At 39.5% G+C, this 16,687-nt stretch overlaps 1 protein-coding gene across 1 annotated transcript in view; it reads left to right on the top strand.

The window, feature by feature from the left end:
- Positions 1–16,687, top strand: part of wwox (WW domain containing oxidoreductase) — a 322,237-nt gene that overhangs the window by 83,435 nt on the left and 222,115 nt on the right. The window contains exon 6 of the mRNA XM_007244266.4: positions 4,956–5,044. Within this exon, the coding sequence (XP_007244328.2) occupies positions 4,956–5,044 (89 nt within the window). The remainder of the gene's footprint in view (positions 1–4,955; positions 5,045–16,687) is intronic.

The following is a 16,687-nucleotide window of genomic DNA, read 5'->3' as shown; positions in this document are numbered from 1 at the left end:
TTTCAATAGTAAGCAATATGTGTGCTTTATCAGCACAATTGTCCCTGATAGCGGTAAACACTCTGAACCCTAATATAGTTATAGTATGTTTTATTGGAAGTTCGATAAATCATTGGGGCCCTACAACACACACATGCATGCACCGACCCAGACACATCTTAATAATATATTATTACAGTAAATAGGCAGCGCTATGTCTCCCAGTGTTCTGAGCCCAGTGTATAGAGAACAGTAAAACCCCTTTAATCCAGTCAGTGTATTTCTCTTCTTTTTCTGATGTGTGTTAACATGCTCTCTATGCATGGTGTGTGGTTGTTAACCCAGCTGTGTGTGCCTGCTGTCTGTGTGCACCCTCTGCTCTTTGCCATCTCATAATACCTCATAATTATCCCTCAGCCCAGGCCTGCTGCACCACAGGTTAACGCTAATTCAGCTAAATAAGACCTATTAAACGGCATGGCTTTGTGCTGCTGACAAGTAGCTATATCCAACCGACACGTGTAGAACGAGACAGAGAGAGAGAGTGTGTGTGTGTGTGTGTATAGTGTACATTCATTTAACAGTCAAGAGCAAAATCCTTTTTTCCACAATTTTATGGCGTGCTTATTTAGTTTTACACAGGCACTATATGTACATGTAGATTTGGTTAGCTGGTTTCTGACACTATATATGACCTTATGACCTTCTGTTTTCTTTAAAAATGGAAATGGAAAAAGCAAAAGCACATCACATTGCTTGAGGTATGGCGATTGATTGTGTGAATAGAGTAAAACCTGCTGTATAAAAAAATATGTTTTGCCTCTTTCCTAAACACCACATTACAGTGGTCTAGCACTTAATTCTGAGCTAAAGGTTAGGTGTATTTAAAAAATAAATAAATAAATAAATTGCTGTTTAAAGACATGTTTGTCTAAAGCCCCTGCACACTTTGAAAGAACAGCATAACCCTCTTACATGTGCAGTCATGATTACTGTTTAGCTTTCCCTACCTTTTGTATAAATCTGTGTTCAAGTGTCTTCCTATTCTTGTTTTTTTAATATTTTGTGCAGTTTTAGCCAGTAACTTATTTTAAATCTCCAAGGACCTGGCGTCCACATATGTGGACAGCACATTTTGGGTGGTCTAGACCACAACACTAAATTTTGCTCTACAAGGACCTGGTGGTGGCAGAAGAGTTTAACACGTTACAGTTTCGATTTTGTTCAGAAATTTAAATGAACTGTAATTACAATGTTTTTTTTTCTTTTTTACTTTGTCTTCAAATGAGCCATATTGCTCAAAGAGGCACAGCTGCTGTTTCTATTTTTGTTTTGCTGCTGTGTTCAGACACAAAATAAATGTTTTGCACATCATTACTAATTGCGACTTCATTGTGTTCTATCGAAATATAAAACTAAAGTCCTCATATGTGGACATATTTTTTTCTCAGAATCTACATCATGTAAAAAGGTCATTCTGTGTTTTTACACTAATCGGGTGCCGATTAGCCCGAATAGCAACGATAAATAAAAAATGCATGCCATTCAAGAGTTCAGGTCTTAGGAGGTTAAAGCAAAAACCAAGCCAATCTAATTACCTTTTGCCATGCAGCAGTAACCATACAATAGTTGCCAATACAGTAACACTAAATTCACTACAATTCCCATAATACAATGCACTTGAAACTTTAAACCAATACAGTACCAGGCAAATGTTTGGTCACACCTTGAATTCAGTGTTTTTTTTTCTTTTAATTATTAATAATTAATAATAAAATTAAAATCACAAAACAAACCAGAATATGTTTCATATTTTAGATTCTTCAAATTAGTACCTCTTACTTAGATGACAGTTTTGCACATCTTGGCTGGATTTACTCAGTCAGTTTTATAAGGTAGAGTCACCTGGAATTCAGGCTTTCAGTTAACAGCTGTGCTGAACTTGCCAAGAGTTCATTACTTGAATATCTTGTCTCTTAATGTGTTTGAGAGCATTAGTTCAGTTGTGAAGAGGTAGAGTTGGTTGGTATACAGTGAACAACCCTATTTGAATAATGTTTTAATCCATATTATGGCAAGAACTATTTAACTAAGGAAAAAAACATTACTTCAGACTTATTATTACTAATATTACTAATTATTATTTTTTTTATTATTATTATTATTATTATTTTTTTTTTATTATTATTATTATTATTTTTTTTATGTTTTGGGCTTTTGCAGTCGGGCGTCCCAAACTACAGTCAGTCTGAGATGTAGTTGTACAGCAGTCTGGAATGAATGGGTTTCAGTTAAGGACAGGTATCTCCTAATGGATATAATGCTACAAAAACGTCCTAGGCTCCAGTCAAGAATCATCAGATAATGCAGAGTAAAGCAATTATACGAGGAGATTGTTGGGTGGTTTTTGTATCTCGCTGTATCTAAGTGGCGATTGGAGCCGGGTTGTATGAGCAGACATGATTGTTTTGAGATCCTCGTGGCGCTGTACTGTTACAGGGCGGTCTAGAGCTCTAATTGCGGTGCAGTTGATTAGTGCTCGTTACTGGCTGACAGACAGCTGGTTGATATGGAGGAAATGCTGAGCTGGTGCGTTCTGCGTTAACCCGCCGCCGTACTGTACGTGACGTGATTAAAATGCCCAGTGTCTCTTAAGCCCACTGTAATATGAGCAGAGTTCAGACGCTCATTCATCAACCGACTCCCTCATCACAGATGCTACTGGAGACAGGACTGAACCTGCTAACCTAGCACACAGCTGCTCGCCCTAAGAAAAATAAATTATAAAATATAAGAAGAAGGAAAAAATCAAGCTACGGGGTTTTGTGCTGCATACTGTTAAAAATTCAGATTTCTAATATATAAAAACATTTTCTTTGGGTTTGTTGAACCCTGTTCACATAAGCACAGTGACCCAGAACATTTCAAGGCATTAGCCAGAGAAACTGTCTGTGTGTTTATGTAGTTTAGTGTGACAGTCATGAGTTTTCACTATAAAAAAACTTTTGAAGAGCAGACTTATTGCAGCAGATTGTGCTCACGTGATGTAATACGGCTGTCGATAGAGTGAGGTAGAGGTCCACAGTGAACACGCAATCCGAATTACATTCAGGAGCTTATTCTAAACTTTCTGAGATGTGAACTTTTGTTTGTTGTCTTCTTATGGACATTTAAAATATTATCCTTGCCATTTGGGTTCAGAAGAACGCAATAGATCAAAAACTATTTTTTGTACTCTACAGTAAGTAAATGAACTAGCATCAAACTTAAAATTCAATTTTTACCTGGCCCATGTATCTCTCTGGACTGGCTGTAGAAACCTTTGACTGGAATTCCCGCCATTTCCCGCTTGTCTACACTCGGAGTTATTCGAATTGCGTGTCCACTGTGGACCTCTACCTCACTTTATCGACAGCCGTATTACATGAGCACAATCTGCTGCAATAAGTCTCAATAATTTTTGTGTAATTTTGTCATGTTACCACTAGATGGTATGGGTAGTGTCTTCAAATGAGACCAAAGGATCAATGTTTAAGAAAAAAATGAGTATCATGGTGCTAAAATGCAGAAATGGAATGTCTCAAGGGGTTATTTTTTTATTTATCATGTTTCAAATCAATACCAGAATATCTAAAAGCAGTATTGCACAGAGCATTTTTGTCATATATTACACCCAAAGTCTGGGTAGTTTGAGAGTGAGCTGTGTGATTAGAGCAGGCGATTTACCTGCGTGCACAACCAGGGAACACCCTTTGTCTAGACCAGATGGGAATATTTGATGTAGTTAGAACTCATCTGAGAGTTCTAAATACATGTCTGGACTTAATTTCTGAAGTTTATATGAAAAATTGACTTTTCATAGAAGAAAGAGATGCAGTAGTTTAGCACATTATGGCGCTGTCATTATGATCCTGGAATTTCTACTGTGAATTCCAGGTTATGCTGCTTACCATCAGCAGCCATAGACACACAATTGGCCAAATTCTTTCTCAGGGGTGGGTAGATAAGACGCTCTCCCCCCTGACCACTCCTAATGTGATGTTGATCCTTTTCTTCTTGAGTGCACCCAGTAATACTATATTAAAATGATGCCGTTGGTAAAGAGTTGGTGGCTGACTTCATATGTAGAGGATGAGGTAGTTTGCTAGTGTTCGGGGGCCTTTTTAATTCTAAAGGATCTCTGTTACAAAAATGGTTCTTTGGACTTTGCATTCTTTAATATCATTGCATTAACTCATTTTGAAGTACCATTATTTGTAAAAGTGAATACAGTAGAATAGCTTTGGTGGAGGCTGTTGTTTCATTGTTGATGTTGGTGAGCAGGCTTTCTCCATGGCTGCATCTCTTTCTTCAGGAGACCTGTGATTGACCTGTGACCAGTGAATCTATGATTATATCTTTTGTAGTGATTTATACACCTTTCTTCTTATTGATCACGTTACAGAGCGATCAAAGGTAAACTTAAAAGCCAGCGCTGGGGCGGCACCGTAATGGCAGATTTGGCTTTTTTCATCCATTATTTATCCCTCAAGCCTATTCTATATGCCATTATGGACTTCATAAGAGCACAGGCTTCTAGAGTCCTCGCAGCACACTTAGTGTAAATACTGAATGGATTCAATACGGTGAGTGTGGGGAATCATAAAAGTGCCATAAAAAGCATATGGAGATGCTATCCGGCCTCAGACTGTCCAACTCTTCCTGGAGGAAATGCACCTCTGATTTATTGTCGGGGATAGAGAGTTGATTTAAATGCGGCCGTGTCCGTATATCAGTGGCTAAAGCCCCAGGGCCATATAGCACCTAGAGTAATGCACAGGTGAGGAGAGTGGCTGGAGAACAGTGGGTGGTAGTCCACTGCTGTGTGGATATCTGGTTAATAGTGATGGATGATTGGGATACTGTGTGTTTTAAAATGTGCTCTTGTTTGTTCTCTCTCTCTCTCTCTCTCTCTCTTTCTACCCTTTCTTGTTTAGCACAAAGCTTGCGTTGAGGCCATGACACTGGACCTGGCCTCGTTGAGAAGTGTTCAAGAGTTTGCAGAGGCCTTTAAAGCACAGAAACTGTGAGTAAATCTTCTCAATTTCATAATTAACGATGTTTTTTTTTTCATACAATTTTAGTCACACCATAACTGGATAACCACACAGATCCATGGAAGAGTTTTTTGGGCCTTGTTCCAAACATCTAAACTGGTACATTTGCAGTGAAAATGTACAAATGCACCCTTGATCTACTTTTTTTGTTTGCCTCACACATGTCTGACCAATCTGCAGAGAGATCGTTCTACACAGGATTTTTCCTAGCACATAAACAAACCAAACCAAGGAAACACTTTACAACAACTTTACAAACTAGTTAATTGATTCAACCAAGCATATATTTACCATCTTGTGTTGAACACCCTGATAGGATATGGCCTCTATAGCGCTATCCAGACAGGATTAGTTTCTCAGGGAGACGTAAGTGAAAAATATTTCACACTGCTACTCATTGAAAAACAGTTTTTTGGCTTTTTCGGTCACATGACATCACATTCAGTAGCCCCTCCCATTTTTTACTTGCTGTTTTTTTGGAAACTGCGATCAAAGTGTAATTACAGTGCGCGGCAGTGGACAAATAGCTATTTTATTAAGCGCAAGGTGACAAAACGTAGAGATTTGACTCTGGATGGGGCTAAAATTACTGGAGGACCGGAGAGTTCAGCAAAAAACAGGAGATAATTCAGCCTGTAATTTTCTCAGAGGACGTCTGAGAAAAACACATGCATGGTTGTTTTGGACAGGAATAAAACCCCCCGTAAAAGAGAAAATTACCCCCAGGACCCCTAAAAAACTAATCCCATCCAGATTGGGCTTACCTTTAACCCATCTATTCAGTAAACTCACACTTACACACTAGAAAGTACACACGTACACACAATGCCATAGAGTGAGCACAAGTGTTAAGAGCGGTGGGCAGCTATCACTGGGTTGAGAGTCTAACTCAAGAGCCAAACAGCAAGCAACTTTTCGAACCCGTGTCATAAACATGCATTCATTTTCATGTAGTCTTACTGACAAATTTCCTGACTGGGTCCATCAGCTTTAACATCATTCATGAATTGTGTGCTGTTTTAAAGCCCTCTTTCATCCCTTTCTGTCATCTGCAGGCCATCGTCTCCTGCCAATTTTCAAATTAAAAGCATTAGTGCTCTCCACCCTCCCTCCCTCCCTCCCTCCCTCCCCAAAACAAGCTTTACATTCTGAAACAGAGAACAGTCTGAGGAAGCCCGGCCAGACCTTCCTGGTGAGCCATTAGCTCCATTTGAGCAGTGGTCTGAGTCCAGGGCTCTGGTCTGACCCTGCCGAACCCCATCCCTCCCCTTCCCCCACTCCATTACCGAACTATCAAATCAGCACGGGGCCAAAAGGTCCAGCCTCTCTCATCATAAGCCTCCCCTCCCCTCTCCCTGGTCAATAAATAAGTATCTCAACCTTACTACATAATTCCATCAATCTCATCTCCACAGACTTTGAAGTCCTTCACAGTCTCCCAGTTAAATCAATTACTGGCAGAGCTTTCATGAAGTTACATTATGTGGCGGAAGGCGAAGGAACAGTGACATTGGCTCTCAAAGGCAGGCTGTGTAAAGAATAAGAAAAAAACACACACACACACACACACTCAAAAAAACACACACTACGCCTGCGATGCTTACTGTATACTCTCTCCTATCAGCTAAAAGTGAGAGAAAAGTCAACCAGCACACAGCTTAACATAACAGCTTTTATCTGCCGTGTATAAACACTAAAGCAGTGGCATGTTTCTGGATATAACTAGTCATTAGTTGCATGATGGCAGCCTATAGTGTTCAGTAATTAGCCTGATGAGGTGTAATTATGATTTAATTGTCATCATTCCCCAGTGTGTCAGATGCTCCATTGTTTCAGTTTGAGGAGCACTTGTCATTTCATGTTCTCCAGATGAAGTGTTTCCTGTGTGTTGTTCACTTAGTGTGTGAGCTGACTGTAGTAAAACTGAATTTGTTCCTGATACACCAACAACAACAAGGCATAGGATAGAATCTAGTATCAATTCAGTTCAATATTTTATATATATATATATATATATATATATATATATATATTTTGTGAAGCATTTAGGTGACTCTTATTTTTGGTGCTGTTTACTTGTGGTTTCTGAGGCTGGTAACTCACGCTGGTAAAATGATCCTGTTCAACAAATGTTCAATCTTCATCTTCCTTTCCTGGGGAGGTCCTGATGAGAGCCAGTTTCATCATACCACGGTGTTTGTCTCTGAACCTGGGGATACTTTTAAATGTTTCATATTAACTGACCTTAAAGTAATTTTATCTTTACTTAGTTGAGTAGTTCTTGACATAATATGAGTTAAATAAAAAATTCTTACACCTTTACCTTTAAATTTTAGATTTTAAATTAAAATCTTATGCATCTGTACGTTTTAATTTTTATTAAAATCTCGTACACTCGTACTTTTTAGGAAGATTTTAAATTAAAATCTCATACACCTTTACTTCTGAAGATTTTTTTTTATTAAAATCTTGTATACCTGTACTTTTAAAGAAGATTTTTCATTAAAATCTAAGTCTAATTGGTTGTCCAGTTTTCAATTTAAACAGTGTAACAGTACAGAATGCCTTACAGCAGCACACAGGAGCTCAGTGCAGAAGTCCAGTCTGTGGTATTTTGGATCATGGTGTTTTTAACTGTGGCTGAAGATTTCTGTGACAGGCTGGTCCACTCTTCTCCTGCAGGAGCCTCTTCCTGGCTGAGAGATCTCTCTGCCTCTCTGTGTTTTCTTAGCAGCTCGTGGGCATTAGCTGTCTCTGCGCTGCTCGGGTTTTCTGTGTTTGTGTTGCTGTTCTCCCTGAGGCCGGCGGAGGCTGAGTAGAGGTTCTGTGGTAGAGGTGACTGGGTGGAGGGTGCTGGGCATCTGCTGCTGCTGCTGTTGTTGTTGCTGCTGCAGCTTTTGGTGGTGGTGGTTTCTCTCTGGACTCTCAGGGGGCTCCAGGGCTCATCTGGCTGCGGGCGGACCCTCAGGCAGGACACTGCAGCCTGCAGCGGCAGCTTGGTCAGCAGCCAAAACCCTAGAGGTGACCGCCACCCTCTCCCCCAGCCACTCCACCTCTACCCCTCTCTAGTACTGAAACACACCCCTCGCTGGGCTGGGCTGCTGCTGCACAGACCCTAATGAGGCCTTGTTGGTCAGCTCACCTACTTAACACCCTCTCAGAAAGCAGATGTGGAAAGTGACCCAGAGATAGAGAGATAGATCGAAAGAGAGATAGAGAGAGAGATGGAGAAAAGGTAGTGGAGGAGATTTGGAGAGCAGAAGTTTGAGAGAATAGTGTGTAATAACACACAGCATTTAGCTTTACTGCACTTGTGACTTTATCTCTATCCTTTTTTTGTGGATTAGAAATGGAACTACTTGGCTGTTTATTATTATTGGGATGCTGTGTAATATCTTAATAAATGTAAATTAAAACTAAATGCAATAGGGGTGTGCCATATTTTATCATACACAGTAATATCGGCAACATTTCTGAATATCGTGAACAATATTTTACCCTGAAATATTGTACCATATCACCCACGCCTAATTATCACATCAGAGTACTACTTTTTTGCTGTTTTTGGCAACAAAAACTTTCAGTTTCTGAATCAGTTTCTCTGATTTTGCTATTTATAGGTAAATGTTTGATTAAAATGAACATTGTTGTTTTATTCCATAAACTACAGACAACATTTCTCCCAAATTCCAAATGAAAAAAAAATATTGTCATTTTGAGCATGTATTTTCAGAAAACAAGAAATGGCTGAAACAACAAAAAAAAAGACACTGAGCTGTCAGACCTCAAAAAATGCAAAAAAATAAAAACAAGTTCATATTCGTAAAGTTTTAAGAGTTCAGAAATCAATATTTGGTGGAATAACTCTGGTTTTTAATCAAAGTTTTCATGCATCTTGGCATGTTCTCCTCCACCAGTCTTACACACTGCTTTTGGATAACTTAAAAAAAAAAAAAAAAAACTTTTTAAAAATTCAAGCAGTTCAGCTTGATTTGATGGTTTGTGATCATCCATCTTCCTCTTGATTTTATTCCAGAGGTTTTCAATTTGGTAAAATAAAAAAAAACTCTTAATTTTAAAGTGGTTGCTTATTTTTTTTTCAAATCTGTATCTAGAGACTAGAGATTATATCTGTCCAGTATCATTCATTTTACTTTAATCCTGGATATATGGAGATATTTGGAGTGCTTTATTGGTATCATGACATTGTGGATCATTGACTTATTTTACAAATATGACAAAAATCCTGTTTTTTCAGTATCTCAGTTTATATCATATGCAATAATAAAATGTAATTTTCATTTAAATTCAGTGTTTTGTCATATTGCCAAGAGTATCGTTATCGCGTAAAAATATAAAATATTATGATATTATTTTAGGACCATACCGCTCACCCTCAGAATGCAATAAATTTGCATATCTCACAAACCCTTATTTGTGATCACAATAGAACATAGAACACACATCAGATGTTGAAAGTGCCACATTTTTATAATTTTGTGAAAACTCATTACCTCATTAACTCATTTAGAATTTGATGTCAGCAGCACTGCTTATAAAAGCTGAGACACGGGCAGTAAAGCACTAGAAATATAAGTGGTATTAATGAAAAAAAAAACAGCTCCAATAGGAGCAATTTGCAACTAACTCACATGCCTAGGTGTAAAAAGAGCATTTTAAAGAGGCGGAGTCAGTCAGAAGCAAAGATATGAAAAAGTTCTCCAATCTGTGAAATAAAAGGTGTAAAATTGGGAAGAGTTTGGATGTGAAGACTCTGAAATCACAGCCTGAACATTCTGAGTGTTCTCCAGCTGCAGGTCTAAGCTGTGCTCTGCTGTATCACTGTAGCACTCTGCTCGTTCTCCACTCTTCTCCTCTGTCATGGGCGAGCGAGCGACGCGACAGGCCAGCCACGTGCAAATCTCCCTCTCCTCTCTCTGCCTCAACCTTCCGTTCACATCAGACTCGCGCTGCTTCTAATGGAAGCTGATAGCATTTAATAAGAGAGAAAGATTAACCCATTAGCCTGAGGCCATTTGGGACCCAAATCATTTATTTGGCCCAGTGACCCACAGTGAATGTGGAGATGGGGTTCAAATGTGGCCTTATGGGTCCGACTGGCTGCCCTGTGCCAGGGGTCTTCTGTTTGGGTCTGACCTGCCCTCTAACCCCCTCTCTTTACTGCTGAACTGCTGCTCGGCTGGCTGAACTGTAAAACTGCAGAAAAGCTGCATTATGTATTTTCAGATTACTGATCATTCAGTCTGTTGTGTACGTTCTGGTTGATGGACAGTTTGAAATCCTCACTGCAGACAGAAATTCAATGCCTGTGTCAATAAGCTATGAGTAACAAATAATTCATTAATTCATGCATCACCATTAGTAGCTGCAATGTTTAAAGGTCTCCTTAAAAATCCCCCTAAAATCCACTTTTTCTTGTTCTTTGTGAAACACTATAGGTCTCTTTGCTAACTAACCCCCCAAACCCCCCCAACCACCCCCTTTCTTGGCCAAACAACGCTGAGCGTCTGATGTTCAGTGAGGTTTAAGTGCTATATCTCAGTGCTATATCTTTAATACTAAGGCTGTATCTCTGAAAACATTTTGTCCTTTAAATTATAGAGGCAAAGTCAGATGGCATTTTCCGCTGCAGTGCTGTTAGCCAATCAGAGGCGATATATTTGCATGTATGAATATTCATGAGCAAGAGCCAAAATCCTGTCTTTCTTCAGAGACCATTATTTCAGTGAAATAAAGCAGGGCTATATAGAAACACCGCAACACTTTTTTTCACAAAGAAACGGCTCACATGGCATTTATTCATACTAGAAACCACACATAGACATTTTAAACATTTTGCTTTCCAGGTCACACAATGCCACTTTTGTAATGAAAAAGTTATAAGTGCATGTAGAATAGGTTGTGACCGCTTCATTTTAGAATAGTATGCAAATAAAACTGATTACAGTTTTACTGATTTTGAGTTTACTCAATATCTAACTGTAAAAACAAGCCAAACATTTAGCTTTTCCAGGTCATACAATGCCACTTTTGTGATGGATCAGGTGTACATGTATGCAGAATAGGTTGTAAGTGCTTTATTTTAGAATAATATGCCACTTAAACTAAATTTCAGAGCGTTTTTGAGGTAATTCAATATTGAGTTGTAAAAACAAAGCTTATGTACTATTGCAACAAGACTAGTACTAAAATGCAGCTGATTTAGTTTGTAGCATTTTAGTTTAATCAAAAGTTCTACTAATGTTTAGTTCTGCATCTCAGTTTGGTGAACAATAAATATTGAGATGAGTCCAATCAACAATATGAGTTAAAAGAACAAAACTAAATTGAGTTAATTCAAACATGACTGATGTGATTTCAGGTTTCAACTTTCTTTTTCAGTGTATTTTTATTATAATATTATTTAGTAAAACATTTGCTCTTTTTTCTTTCTTTTTTCTTTCGAACTACTATGAGATATCTAATTTCATATTCCCCTGTACTGTAGCTGCTTCATATATATATCTCTCCAGCCGTTCCTGCAACACACACCCACATCTATACTCACACACCCCCATGCCCCCTGCGCATGAACCCCTGAGCGTGTTCCCTTCCCAGGTACGGAGAAAGGTAGCAACCCCTTTCTCCCCTGCCAAGGTTGTAGTTCTTCATTAGTTATTCCCAGAGTGAGAGTGTGTGTGTATACGTGTGTGTGTGTGTGTGTGTGTGTGTGAGTGTGAGTGTGTGTGTTTGTCCCAGAGGAGGAGGAGTAGATTAATTCGCATCAGAATAGAGAGCTGCTGAGGTGTGAATGGCAGCAGGCAGCTGGTGAAGGTGCGTCACGTCCCCCGTTTCTGCTTCCAGCATTTACACACATACACATATAGACACGCACACACACACACGTGCACAGTCCAGAGTCGGTGCCATGGGAAACATAATGTAATCAGTGCTTTTTCTCCCATTTTTGTGCTTTCTTTCTCTCTCTTTCACTCTCTTATTCTCTTTGTTCTTCTTATATCATGTAACCTACATAATGGACACGCACCTCTCTGAGCATATCCCTTTGTTCTCTATGGGTAAAGTTGTGTGTAATTAACTTAAGCGTAGTGTCAATGCTGTGCTCGTAAAGCTAATTGCATGCAATGTTTTATTCTCTCTGTTAGTGGCCGCAAACTCCGCCCCGTCTCGCTCGCCACGTGTGCATTAGAAGCCCCTCTGTAGGAACATTATTACGTTGATGGGCTTTGGATATCAACTGCCAAGTCAGGGGTGCATTCTAATTTAGCCCATTTTGTAAAATGGTGTGTGAGTGTCTGTGTGTACGTGTACGTGTGAGTGTGTGTGTGTGTGTGTGTCTATGTGGTTTAAAGCTGTGTTCTGTTACACCAGCTCTCTGTGCAGCCCATAAACACAGCCCCTTAATGACGGGCTGGCCGGAGTGGTGGGAGAAAAAGTAATCACTCTTTTACGCGGGGAGATTATTCCCAGGCCAAAGGTCGCGCCCTGCGGGTTCTTTTAAAGTAAATATGGAGCGTTATTCCTCCCTGCTCGCCCGTTACCGCCCCCGCTAGCCCAACATGTAAATTGCGCATCTGCGGTCGACCCCCTCGATCGCTTTAATAAGTTTAAAGGGAGTTTTTACATTATGTGGGCTCGCCTATTAAAGCCATTTGTTAGCTTTTTGCTTATGAGGACAGGCCTGGCAGGGAGCTGTATTACGAGAGTGAGGCTGCTGTAACGGCATGTTGTTAAATCACAGGCCACACACCGGGAGGATTAGCTTGAGTTTATGGGGCAAACAGCAATACACGGCCCTCTCTCTCCCACCGAGGCCCATTCAATCAGACACGTCAGATATGAAACCGGGGGGGTGGGAGGAGTGCGGACCACGAGAGACAAGAGGGAACTCGTACCTGCCTTCTGAAACTCCCTCTGACCTGCTTTCTGCATCCACTTAAGATCCCCCTGATTACGACATTACTGTCACAACGTCTTCTGGTTTCCTGTTCTTGTGAGTCTTGTGAGGCAGATGTTCTCTGGCCTGGTCTGTAGAAATTAGCCTGTGAAAATGAATATTTAACAAGGTAATGTAGTAATGAAGTAATGGAGGTTAAAATATACTAATTAGCGCGGTTCACAATTGCCTCAAGCCACAATGAAGATTTTGAGATCCGTTCAGACAGTCAGCTCAAATCCGGACAGATTTTCCACAGTCTGAATGATATACCCGTTATACTGCTCAACCCTAGCACAAAATCTTTGAAATGGCAACTTAATAATGGGATGAAAAAACATCCTTAATTTTCAAGGAAAGTCAATGTAAAAAGACTTTGTTTTCAAGTCAGTTTGGAAGCATTTTTATTGACAGTAACATCATATGCTACACTACCTCCAAATGAGGAAAAATGTTTGTCAAATTTCCTGTATGTTCTGTGCCTATCTAATCTACTTAATTCATGCATATTTAAAAGAGACAAAGGCTGGCGGCATTGTGATTGTCTCTGATTGTTAAAAATAAAACACTATAGCTGTGAGTTTAGCAACATGCTAAGATTGAATAAAAGGGAAAGCAAAGAAACCTGGATGAACCGGACAGCAAGATGTACCAACAGTTACAAAACACATCTAAGACCATTTACTTCACATTATACTCTCCCATTTAAGAACTTGTATTTATATATGTAAATTGTTTGCTAGGGTTAGCTAAGCTTGCATTGCTTGTCTTGCCTCACACTCAGGTATGTCCACATTTAAATTGCTGATCAAAGTAAATGTGGACCTACATCCTGACTGTACAATTAGAAATAGGCCCTTGTAATTTAAAACCCCTAAATAAAATTTAAATATACTTAAAGGTGTAATTTTATTGTTTTTTTATTCATTTTAAAATGTCTAATTGTGGTCTCTAGCATGAATGTCATGTGTGCTGTTTTTGGTAAAAAAAAAAAAATAAAAAAAAAAATAGTAAATGCCCTAATTGGCTAACAGCACTGTGAGGCAGTAAGACGGGCAACAGTTAGAACTGTTTTAAAATAAAGACAGTTTTACACTAATAACAGTCTTTGCAATGTCATATGTTACTTTACAACATGTGTAATGCCCTGCTAAGTGCACTTCAGCTATTGATCTAGTCTTAGAATCTCTGTAAAACACAAAATCCACCGGAGATCCTATGTAAACTTATAGTTACATACAGAGGTGGGTAGCCCAGGTCCAGAAAGTAAAAATCCACCCCGGGGTGAATTTTAACTAGTGTAAACAGAACTGTTCTAAACATACACTCCTGTCTTTCTCAGTTTTTTTTTTTTGCTGTTCCATAGACAAATTCTAACCATTTGTTCCTTAGCTCTGAATTACTGGGTAAAGCATATAACACTAATGTGATATTTGCACAAATAACACAGGAATGAACTGCAATGCTGTTCCTAACGCTGTTAGCTCCTATCTGATGAGACGTTGTCGCTGCCCGGCTTCAGGTCTGCCTGTAGGTGGTCACAACCCAAGGTGGGCGAGGCCATGAATACTAATTCACGGATTGACGTAGACACGATGCTTTTCCTGATTGACTCGTTTTTCTGAATATTTTCTTTTACCAGCTACTGCAGACAATGGAGGTTGAGGAAGAGTTTCATGTGCAGCATCCATACACAACTCAGAGAGAATATTAATTTTACATTGTTATTTTACAAAGAACAAGAAAAAGTGGATTTTAGCAGAAGGAGACTTTTAAGAAGCAACCAAGAAAAAAACTCTGATATGTCTGCAGTGTTGCAGAGCTTCACAATTGCTTTTGAACACTGAAAATCTGTAGGAAAAATTAAGCTTCAAGTTGGACGAATCTCACTCTCCTGGACGGCTGCTATTTCTGTCCATTTTTCTACAGCTTGTTACAGTGTCAGAAACGGTGAAAGAACATGTATCATAGCTCCGGTGCAAAATTGGTTGTATCTGCTTGGCTGAGTGTTTGTGTGTCATGGTGGGATTCTCCTGTGTGTGCCGCCCATGGGATCAGTATTCTGCAGTTCATTGATGATCGCAGACATGTTCCTCTTCCATTACATGTCTTCAGACCGGAGCGTGAAAGTCATAAAGTTTAATGCTATTCACTCTCAGGTACAATCACTCCCTCCTCCTGCTGTCACGCTTCATTAAGTGCTATGGAGAACCCGTGTGTGTGTGTGTGTGTCAGACAGACTGAGGGTGGATCTGTTTTTCAGTGTGGCCACCTAGAGAAAGCTGCAGTATTGTGTAATTGACTAATTTCTCCTTCTCTCCAACCAAAAACAGTCAAGTCCATTGTTTTTTTTGAAGTTTGTTGATCAGCCATAACATTAGAACCAAATTAGAAATTAAGTGTATAACATTGATCATATTGTTTCAGTTGCACCTGCCCAGGGCTGGGACATGGGGTCATTCTAAAATTGTGAGTACATGTCGTGTTTCCCACATAAAGCTTTTTTTTTCTTCTTTTTTTTTTCTGAAAAACGGGCTCTGAGTGGTCCAGCAGACTGAGGATCATAGCCACTATGATCCAAGGATCACCGGTTTTGAATCCCGCAACATTCTGCTGGCCATCAGCAGCCGGAGTCAGAGCGAGCACAATTGGCCATGCTCTCTCTGGGTGGGTAGATGGCTCCCTTTCTCATTCCCATGGTGATGTAGGTCAGCACAGCATCTGTTGGCTTTTTTATCGGAGCTGGGGACCCTGTGCTTTCCTCAGAGTGCCCTGGTTTCCTAGTAATGCTGCATCAGTGGCAGCTAGAAAGGACATGGAGGAGTGTCTGAGGAGGCATGGACTAGTGTCGGGCTAGTCTTCACTCTCTTAGTGTTAGAGGCAATTGGGGAGAATATGGTAAAAAAAAAAAAAATGCTGTAAAAAAAAAAACAAAATAGCTGGAAATTGTATTGTACTATTGAGGGACTTTTCCAGTCACTTTTTAAGGAATAATATTGTATTAAAAATCCACTAATTTCTCTTTTTTTGAACATGCCATGTGGAATCTAGTTTAAGGATAGCACATAGATTCAAGGCACAAAATGGTGGAAATTGTCAACTCTGTTGCTGTCAGCTGTAAGTGTGGGGATTTAGAGAGCTCTTTGGTAAGAATGTAAAAAATTGCACAGAACACATGGAAGAATACATTTAGTGCAGGTTAACGTAAATACATTGTTTTGTTCATTTTGTTTATTCATGAAATACTGTTAAAACGTAGAGAAAAAAAAAGCTTCAGCAATCTCAACCAATCACCAGCTTCCACCTGTCTATATAGTACCTCCACTAACACACCTTTTTACACACCACTTTTAGTTTGCTCCCGCCGGCTGCATGGAGTTGTTTCCGGCTCCTCCCCCTGCCTATTCTTTGGACCTGGACAGAAAACAGGGTCAACACCAAAGACTTTACCTTTGCGTTAATTGTTATCTGACATATTTTATTTATTTATTATTATTATTGTTTATTTAATCTTCCTTTGCTTGCAGGCACAAAGCTCATTAATCCACCTTTGCTTTGCACACCAATGTAAATGTGCCAGAGTTACTTAATTAGCTCATTTTCATCTGTAGTACCTGGGCAGTTTATTAAGGACAAGACTTAGGGCCAGTGTTAA

The sequence above is a fragment of the Astyanax mexicanus genome, chromosome 2 (assembly GCF_023375975.1).
Source record: "Astyanax mexicanus isolate ESR-SI-001 chromosome 2, AstMex3_surface, whole genome shotgun sequence".
NCBI classification, from domain to species: Eukaryota; Metazoa; Chordata; class Actinopteri; order Characiformes; family Acestrorhamphidae; genus Astyanax; species Astyanax mexicanus.
Note: the sequence above shows the minus strand (reverse complement) of the source record. Positions and strands in the feature narration are given on the sequence as shown.